Below are 9,683 nucleotides of genomic sequence, written 5' to 3'. Positions count from 1 at the left end.
AACTGGCCTCAACCCCCCTGCCCCCCCCCCCCCCACTTTCTGACGAACCCACTGTATAGTTCCAGCGGCTGTTGTCTTAACGTTTGGATTTCCAGTTTTTCCAGTTTCCCTTTGTATTTCTATCCTGGCTTTGATCGTTTGCTCGCAGGCACGCTCAGAATTTATGTTATTTTGGTTTTGGCAGGGGGCCTTTATTCTCGGTTGGGTGCTGTCTGCCCAGTTGATTGACTCTTCTGTTCTTTTGCAGTCGGATGTGGTACACCAGAGTGTCTTTGAGTTGATCCACACGGATGACCGAGCAATGTTCCGACAGCAGTTACACTGGGCCCTGAATCCACCTGCCTGTCAGGAATCCGACCCCCGAGCAGATGGTGAGTTATCGAGCAATTCGCCGATTGATATCAAAGCCCTACAGTTAGCCGCAGATATTCCTTTGAGTCAAGTCAAAGACGCTGGGAAATGTAAAGAAAATACGCTTGATGGATGGGGTAGCACGGTGGCTCAGTGGTTAGCACTGCTGCCTCACAGCACCAGGGTCCCAGGTTCGTTTCCAGCCTTGGGCGACTGGCTGTATGGAGTTTGCACATTCTCCCCGTGTCTGCGTGGGTTTCCTCCCACAGTCCAAAGATGTGCAGGTCAGGTGAATTAGATGTGCTAAATTGCCCATAGTGTTAGGTGCATTAGACCGAGGGAAATGGGTCTGGGTGGGTTACTCTTTTGCAGGGTCGGTGTGGACTTGTTGGGCCGAAGGGCCTGTTTCCACACTGTGGGGAATCTGTTTTACAGAATGGTTACAGCACCGAAGTGGTAAACTCAGCCCGTCATATCCGTGCTGGCCCTCGAAAAGGACAACTTGTCCCGATCTCTCCCCCCCCTCCCGTGCAGTCCTGCCAATTTACTTTGCTTCCGGCTGCTTATCGGTTCCCTTTGGAAAGCCACAGTGGACCTTGCCTCCGCCACACGTTCTCAGAAGAACAGCCATTCCCACAAAGAAAAATGTGCAAGTTGTACCAAGAGTGCTTCATGTTCGACTAGGAGAAAGTGAGGACTGCAGATGCTGGAGATCAGAGCTGAAAAATGTGTTGCTGGAAAAGCGCAGCAGGTCAGGCAGCATCAAAGGAGCAGGAGAATCGACGTTTCGGGCATATGCCCGAAAGAAGGGTTCATGCCCGAAATGTCAATTCTCCTACTCCTTTGATGCTGCCTGACCTGCTGCGCTTTTCCAGCGACACATTTTTCAGCTCTGCTTCATGTTCAACACAGCTCAGGAGGCTTTGGATTAATTTGTGCGGGAAGGGTTTGCAGCGGTGTCTTTAAAGGACATCACTGGACGCTCAGCTTGGAACATTCAAAGGTTTTTGTTTTGTAAGAAAGCCTCCTGTAAATCGCGGCCGATTGACCGTGCAGTTTTACAGCCTCAGGTTAGATTAGATTCCCTGGAAACAGGCCCTTCAGTTCAACATGTCCACACCGACCCTCCAAAGCGTGACCCATCCAGGCCTATTCCCCGATCCGATATTTACCCCTTACTAATGCACCTAACACTCTGGGCAATTTCGCATGGCCAACTCAACTGACCTGCCCATATTTAGACTGTGGGAGGAAACCGGAAAACCCAGAGGAAACCCAGCAGGCACTGTGACAAAGTGCAAACTCCACTCAGACAGTCGTCCAAGGCTGGAATTGAACCCGGGTCCCTGGCGCTGTAAGGCAGCAGTGCTAACCACTGAGTCACCGTGCCAACCAAAGAATTGGGATTGGACTGTATAGTGCATTAGGTTCATTGCTGATTTTGGAGGGCCGCTACGGGCATGTCTGTGTGAATGTGCTGTAACAATTTCCCAATTCATTCTTTTTTTTTTTAATTCTGATCATCCATCTTTGTGTTTTACTTTCTAAAAGCTCCTCTTTTTGTTTGACTACCTAGGTATTCCAGAGAACCACAGCCTTTGCTCCAGGGTCATGACTTTTGATTTGCCACCTGAGAATTCCTCTTTCATGGAGAGAAACTTTATCTGTCGCTTCCGTTGCCTGTTGGACAACTCTTCTGGCTTTCTGGTAAAGAATACAGTCTTGGCTCCATTCCTGTCCCCATACGTTACGTTTAGAACCGAGTTGACCCTTTGTGCAAAGAGCACTACCTGTCGGGAGGCTTGCTCAGTGAGTTTGTTGAATGCTAAACTCTGGGGACCCGGAGAGTCTATGATTGGCATCCCATCTGGGTTTGATAGTTAGGATGTCGTGTTGCTCTCCTCCACATTCCTGTACTGACAGGGCCATGTGATGGGTGTTGCTGCTCCTGTTACTCAACCCATCTGGACGGAGATTGGATTTCAGGTCAGTCCACCTTGGACTTTGCATCTGGACCACAACAACTTATATGGCGCCTTTACTGTTAACGAAACACTCCAAGGTGTTCACAGGAGTGGTGTAAAACAGAGTGTGACGCTAAGCCGCACTAGGAGACATTAGATCAGATGACCAAGCTAACGGGGGATAAATGAGGTCAAGCAGTGACCATTTGGTTGTGTGAGAGTATGTAGTGGAAATGATGAAATGCTATATGATACAGTGTAAAATCAGGCCTCTATGTTGGCATGCTGCCTTCAGGTGGACTGGTCTGTTGGATAAGCCACTCTCCTGGGTTTTGAGCACAGGAGATTGTGGCCCTGGGCTGGAACCAGTACATTGTGTCGCCTGGTTGCGTTTTCATTCATTGATTCTGTATTTTGTCGCAGACGCTGAACTTTCAGGGCCGGCTGAAGTTCCTACATGGGCAGAATAAGAAAGCGGAGGACGGTACTCCCATCCCCCCTCAGTTGGCTCTGTTCGCCGTGGCAACACCTCTCCAGCCTCCGTCCATCCTGGAGGTGCGCGCCAAGACCCTCATCTTCCAGACTAAGCACAAGTTGGACTTCACGCCGATGGCATGTGACACCAAGTACGTTGTGTGGGGTGTGGCGGTGTGGGTGGGACTGTAGATGTGAACAGTAATTGAGTGTGTGTCAAACAAACTGAGGTGCTGGTGGGGAATTGGGGAAAGCAGTCGGTGATGGTGACCATCAATCGACTGGACAGTCACTAATATCCTTAGCCAGTCTGACCAATGTGCCGCTCTTGAACCCTCAGTCATGTGGTTGACCCTTAACCGCTCTCTGAAATAGTCAAGGTATCTGAGGGGGTCGAAGGGCACGTGCTGGAAAAGCACAGCAGGTTAGGCAGCATCTGAGGAGCAGGAGAATCGACGCCTCGGGCATAAGCCCTTCATCAGGAATGAGGCTTGTTGGCCCAAGGGGGCCTGAGAGAGAAATGGGAGGGCGGTGGGGAAGGTAGCTGGGAATGTGATAGGTAGATGATGGGAGCATCTGAAGGAGTGTATCCAATCAATTCTTTGACCCAACCCTTCAAGAGCTAGCTGTCCTACGTCTGCGATGGTATGTTGGTCTGCCAGCCAACCTGGAGACCATTAAATCAGAGTAGAAGCGTATTATCCCTGAGTTCAAAGAAGGCAGGAAGATGAATTGAAACAATGAGACCCACCATTATATTCAAGAAGAGCTCTCACAGCTACCTTCTCGAGGGCTATTAGGGATGGGCCATAAATGCTGACCTAGCCAACAATGCCCACATACTATGAATTAATCCCATGAGTTAATCCGTTTTTTTTACTTGGCGTCAGTCGATCAGAAAGTCCTTCTTGGTTTCTCTCCTCTCCGATACGCGTTGACCCATAGTGGTGCGGTGTGGTGCACTGTAGCCCACCACATGAGCCTTCACAGAGAGTGTCAGGAGCTCTCTCAACTGATAGCTAAACAAGAGCGCAGCCAGAAACGGTTGCTCTTTCAGGACAAGGGAGTGTTAATCCTGCTTTGTCCTACAAATCCCAGGGAACTATTTGGGTTCACACAACACCCGAATGGAGTACAGACTGCAGATTTGAACACCCTGTTGCTAGAGAGGGCAGGTCATTTAATCCAGCTCTTGGCTGGAGTGGGGGTGATGGAGTGTGGGGGAGGCGCTGAATTTGGACCTCACTCACCTTCGAGATGGTCCAAGGTGTGGTGTTCTCACTATCTGGTATTGTTCACTTATGGATTGCTGTTGTTCCTCTGTTTACAGGGGCAAGTTTGTGCTGGGTTACACAGAAGCAGAGCTGTGCATGCGAGGCACAGGCTATCAGTTCATCCATGCTGCTGATATGATGTACTGTGCTGATAATCACGTGAGAAGTGAGTATAGCCAAAGGACACCTTTCAGTTACAGTGAGAAGCGATGTGTTCTTTGACCATTTGAGCCCAGAAACCAGGCAAGCTATCTTTCGGCGGATTGGCCATGCCAAATAGTCCATAGAGAGGAGGGATCTGCAGGCTGGGTGGATTAGTCATGGGAAATACAGGGTTATAGGGTTAAGGTTGGGATGCTCTTTGGAGGGTCAGTTTGGACTCAGTGGGCTGAATGTCCTGCTTCCATACTGTAAGGATTCCATGGTGTTATGATCATCTGTAAATTGGATGATACCAAGCATGGGTTTGACAAAACTAAGTATAATGTGAAGAATGAGAAGAAAATAAGGCTGCAATAGTCATTTTACATTAGCAATTAATGGCATCCTACTGGGTAATATTGTCTGAGTCCTCTTGCCAATTAATGTATTTGGATTCACAGAAGATGTCATGGGCCCCAAGAGTACATTACTCCTGTGGTAGTATCCTCTTTCCACAAGAGGGAGGGATCTGTCTGGTAAAGCAGAAAGCTATGTGTTTGCAGAACACACGTTTTAAGACACATACCTTAAACGTACTACTGCAGTAGAACGTCTAATACCAGAACTCAGTCATAGAGATGTACAGCACGGAAACAGACCCCTCGGTCCAACCCGTCCATGCCGACCAGATATCCCAACCCAATCTAGTCCCACCTACCAGCACCTGGTCCATACTCCTCCAAACCCTTCCTATTCATATACCCATCCAGATGCCTTTTAAATGTTGCAATTGTACCAGCCTCCACCACTTCCTCTGGCAGCTCATTCCATACACGTACCACCCTCTGTGTGAAAAAGTTGCTCCTTAGGTCTCTTTTATATCTTTCCCCTCTCACCCGAAACCTATGCCCCACCCCAGGGAAAAGACTTTGCTTATTTATCCTAAGCATACCCCTCATTTTGTAAACCTCTGTAAGGTTGTCCCTCAGCCTCTGACGCTCCAGGGAAAACAGCGCCAGGCTGTTCAGCCTCTCCCTATAGCTCAAATCATCCAACCCTGGCAACATCCTTGTAAATCTTTTCTGAACCCTTTCAAGTTTCACAACATCTTTCTGATAGGAAGGAGACCAGAATTGCAAGCAATAGTCCAACAGTGGCATACCCTGTACAGCTGCAACTTGACCTTCCAACTCCTGTACTCAATACTCTGACCAATAAAGGAAAACATACCAAACGCCGCCTTCACGATCCTATCTACCTGCGACTCCACTTTCAAGGAACTATGAACCTGCACTCCAAGGTCTCTTTGTTCAGCAATACTGCCTAGGACCTTATCATTAAGTATATAAGTCCTGCTAAGATTTGCTTTGCCAAAATGCAGCACCTCGCATTTATCTGAATTAAACTCCATCTGCCACGTCTCAACCCATTGGCCCATCTGGTCCAGATCCTGTTTTAATTTGAGGTAACCCTCTTCGCTGTCCACTACATCTCCAATTCTGGTGTCATCTGCAAACTTACTAACTGTACCTCTTATGCTCACATCCAAATCATTTATATAAATGCGGAAAAGTAGTGGACCCAGCACCGATCCTTGTGGCACTCCACTGGTCACAGGCCTCCAGTCTGAAAAACAACCCTCCACCACTACCCTCTGTCTTCTACCTTTGAGCCAGTTCTGTATCCAAATGGCTAGTTCTCCCTGTTATCTGTGAGATGTAACCTTGCTAATCCGTCTCCCATGGGGAACCTTGTTGAATGCCTTACTAAAGTCCAAAGATCACATCTACCATTCTGACCACATTAATATTCTTTGTTACTTCAAAAAACTCAATCAAGTTTGTGAGACATGATTTCCCACACACAAAGCCATGTTGACTATCCCTAATCAGTCCTTGCCTTTCCAAATACATGTTTGTCCTGTCCCTCATGATTCCCTCCAACAATTTTCCCACCATCAACATCAGGCTCACTGGTCTGTGGTTCCCTGACTTGTCCTTACTGCCCTCCTTAAACAGTGGCACCACGTTAGCCAACCTCCAGTCTTCCGGCACCTCACCTGTGACTATCGATGATACAAATATCTCAGCAAGAGGCCCAGCAATCACTTCTCTAGCTTCCCACAGAGTTCTAGGGTACACCTGATCAGGTCCTGAGGATTTATCCACCTTTACCAGTTTCAAGACATTCAGCACTTCCTCCTCTGTGCAAGATGTCACCATCTATTTCCCTACACTCTATATCTTCCATATCCTTTTCCACAGTAAATACTGATGCAAAATACTCGTTTAGTATCTCCCCCGCTTTCTGTGGCTCCACACAAAGGCCACCTTGCTGATATTGAGGGGCCCTATTCTCTCCCAAGTTACCCTTTTGTCCTTAATATATTTGTAAAAACCCTTTGGATTCTCCTTAATTCTGTTTGCTAAACTATCTCATGTCCCCGTTTTGCCCTCCTGATTTCCCTCTTAAGTATATTCCTACTGTCTTTGTACTCTTCTTAGGATTCACTCAATCTATCCTGTCTATACCTGACACATGCTTCCTTCTTTTTCTTAACCAAACCCTCAATTTCTTTCGTCATCCAACATTCCCTATACTTACCAGCCTTTCCTTTCACCCTGAAAAGAATATACTTTCTCTGGATTCTTGTTATCTCATTTCTGAAGGCTTCCCATTTTCCAGCCGTACCTTTACCTGCGAACCTCTGCCCCCAATCAGCTTGTGAAAGGTCTTGCCTAATACCGTTAAAATTGGCCTTTCTCCAGTCTTCCCAAGAGTAGGTCAGGTTTTGCACCTTTTCTAGTCGGTACATCCACATAGTGAATCAGAAAATTTTCTTCCATACATTTAACAAATTCCTCTTCATCTAAACCCTTAACACTATGGCAGTCCCAGTATATGTTTGGAGCTAAAATCCCCGACCATAACTACCCTATTATTCTTACAGATAGCTGAGATCTCCTTACAAATTTGTTTCTCAATTTCCCTCTGACTATTGGGGGTCTATAATGCAATCCCAGTAAGGTGATCATCCCTTTCTTATGTCTGAGTTCCACCCAAATAACTTCCCTGGATGTATTTCCAGGAATATCCTCCCTCAGCACAGCTGTAATGTTATCCCGTATCAAAAACGCCACTCCCCCTCCTCTCTTGCCTCCCTTTCTATCCTTCCTGTAGCACTTGTATCCTGGAACATTAAGCTGCCAGTGCTGTCCATCCCTGAGCCATGTTTCATGGCATTGCAGACAATACTAGCATGTGACATGGTGATCAACCCAGTCTTCAAGGCATTCTTTTTCACATTTTCTCATTAAACTGGCAATCATATAGATTTCTAAGTTTCAGACAAATGTACTATTATTACTCGATTCCGGAAAGGTACAGAACGCTATGCGAGTGAGTCTGTTTGTAGGTTGCAGACATACAGGTAACCAGAATGGTCAGTGAGACAAAATGTGATCCATTCGAAGGCATTACGTGAAACAAAAGAACAGGTTAATCTATGGGATAACCCCCCAGCAGTGCCATGATTATGTGAAGCACTCTAGTCCATGCTGTTGAGTTCCAGAGCTCACCTTTGTAACTTGTAAAGTGTCAGTCAACTGCGAGGGCACTTGGTAGAGGGAGTCTGAATACTCTAGGGTCTCAGTCACTTTTGTGTGACCAATACTGGGCCGAAAAGGCTACGCTTTCCATTATTTGGTCCGTGGAAGAAGTAATTTGAATGGGTAAGTTGCCTCGTTCACTTCCTGCTTTCTAATCCCATCATGTGTGTGTTTTAGTGATTAAAACTGGCGAGAGTGGAATGACAGTGTTCAGATTGCTGACCAAACAGAACAGTTGGGTTTGGGTCCAGGCCAGTGCCCGTTTGGTCTATCGAGGTGGACGGCCTGACTCCATCATTTGCAAGCAGAAGCCTTTGACGTAAGTGCACAGTTCACAGAATGTCAACGTGATTCATGGTCTGGCATCTCACTCTGATTGTTTGTGTGTGTGTGTGCGTGCGCATGCGCACTGGTTTAGAGACTCTGACAATAGAATCATAGAGGTCGACAGCATGGAAACAGGCCCTTCAGCTCAACTAGACCACGCCATCTGGTTTTCACAATGAAACTAGTCCCATTTGCCTATGTTTGGTCCATAGCTGTCCCATCCATGTACCTGTCTAAATGTACGTGGCCTGTCCTACACAAGAAGTCGCTCCTATCTAAGGCCCCTGCTGACCAAGCAGCACAGAGGTGTGGCTGGATTGTGATGGTCTTTGGTGCCACCCATTAGCTTCCCAATGGCGGTGGTTGGGCTGCTGGGTTTGGGAGCAGAAACTGGGCTGTTTGTGTTGGGGTCAGGAGTGGTTGTGTTACCTCTGTGTTATCACCAATGAGCAAAGGGGTGGTGAATTCTCAGAGGCAGAAAACGTAGACTGCTGGCCAGCTTGTTTACTTGACCAGCTCCCTTCCCTCATTGCCCTGGATTTTGCAGAGCGCATATAAGATTCTGAAGACCCATTGACAGCTATGTCCTAAGCATCTCCTGTGGCCGACTGCACGATGATTAGGTGTCAGAAGCAGGAGGCTAGGAAGCTTCCCCTTCTCTCTGGATGGAGAGTCCAGTCCTAAAGGGTGGCAGTGTCAGGATTATGGCGCTCACATTTATGCCTGAGGTGAGAATTTCTTTCACTCGGAGTGTGGAGAGGGATCTCTGGGAATTGAGAGATCCTGGGTTTAAGTCACAGGAAAGTGGTGTTGGGGCAGAAAATCTGATGGAGACTCAGTGGGCTGAATGGTCTACTCTTCCTGTTTCTCACAGTGCCCTTCTTCACTTCCATGCTTACATTGGTCATGTCTAATACAAAGCAGCTTGTGGGCGGCACAGTGGTTAGCACTGCTGCCTCACAGCGCCAGAGACTCTGGTTCAATTCCCACCTCAGGCGACTGACTGTGTGGAGTTTGCACGTTCTCCCAGTGTCTGCGTGGGTTTCCTCCGGGTGCTCCGATTTCCTCCCACAGTCCAAAGATGTGCAGGTTAGGTGAATTGGCCATGCTAAATTGCCCGTATTGTTAGGTAAGGGGTAAATGTAGGGGTATGGGTGGGTTGCGCTTCGGCAGGTCGTTGTGGACTTGTTGGGCCGAAGGGCCTGTTTACACGCTGTAATCTAATCTAATCTAATCAGCTCGGTCAAAATGGAAATCTGATGTAAGGGGTTTCCTTTGCTCAGTCTGAGATCAGAGTAATGAGTTTTTTTGGTTTGACGGTCATGTCGATGACTAAGCCACTATAGTTCAGTTGCAAATGCACGGTTAAGACTGGAGGTTACAAAACAAGTAAGTAACTTCTCTCTTTCTCCCTTCCTCCCCTCCCTCTCCTTCTCTCCCCACCTCGCCATCCCTCCCTCCCCCCCTCTCTCTCTCTCCCTCCCTCTGGCTTCTTCCTTCTCTCTCTCCCTCTCTCTCTCTCTCCCCCCTCTGACTTCCTCCTT

At 47.7% G+C, this 9,683-nt stretch overlaps 1 protein-coding gene across 2 annotated transcripts in view; it reads left to right on the top strand.

The window, feature by feature from the left end:
• The window catches only part of ahr2 (aryl hydrocarbon receptor 2), a 150,684-nt gene that overhangs the window by 130,404 nt on the left and 10,597 nt on the right, over nucleotides 1-9,683 (top strand). For both annotated transcript variants that reach the window (XM_043693100.1, XM_043693101.1), the window contains exons 5-9: nucleotides 248-371; nucleotides 1,928-2,058; nucleotides 2,739-2,941; nucleotides 4,120-4,229; nucleotides 7,990-8,131. In XM_043693100.1, the coding sequence (XP_043549035.1) occupies nucleotides 248-371; nucleotides 1,928-2,058; nucleotides 2,739-2,941; nucleotides 4,120-4,229; nucleotides 7,990-8,131 (710 nt within the window). The remainder of the gene's footprint in view (nucleotides 1-247; nucleotides 372-1,927; nucleotides 2,059-2,738; nucleotides 2,942-4,119; nucleotides 4,230-7,989; nucleotides 8,132-9,683) is intronic.

The sequence above is a fragment of the Chiloscyllium plagiosum genome, chromosome 7 (assembly GCF_004010195.1).
Source record: "Chiloscyllium plagiosum isolate BGI_BamShark_2017 chromosome 7, ASM401019v2, whole genome shotgun sequence".
In the NCBI taxonomy this organism is placed as follows: domain Eukaryota; kingdom Metazoa; phylum Chordata; class Chondrichthyes; order Orectolobiformes; family Hemiscylliidae; genus Chiloscyllium; species Chiloscyllium plagiosum.
The sequence above is the reverse complement of the archived record's forward strand: the minus strand, read 5'-3'. Positions and strand labels throughout refer to the sequence as shown.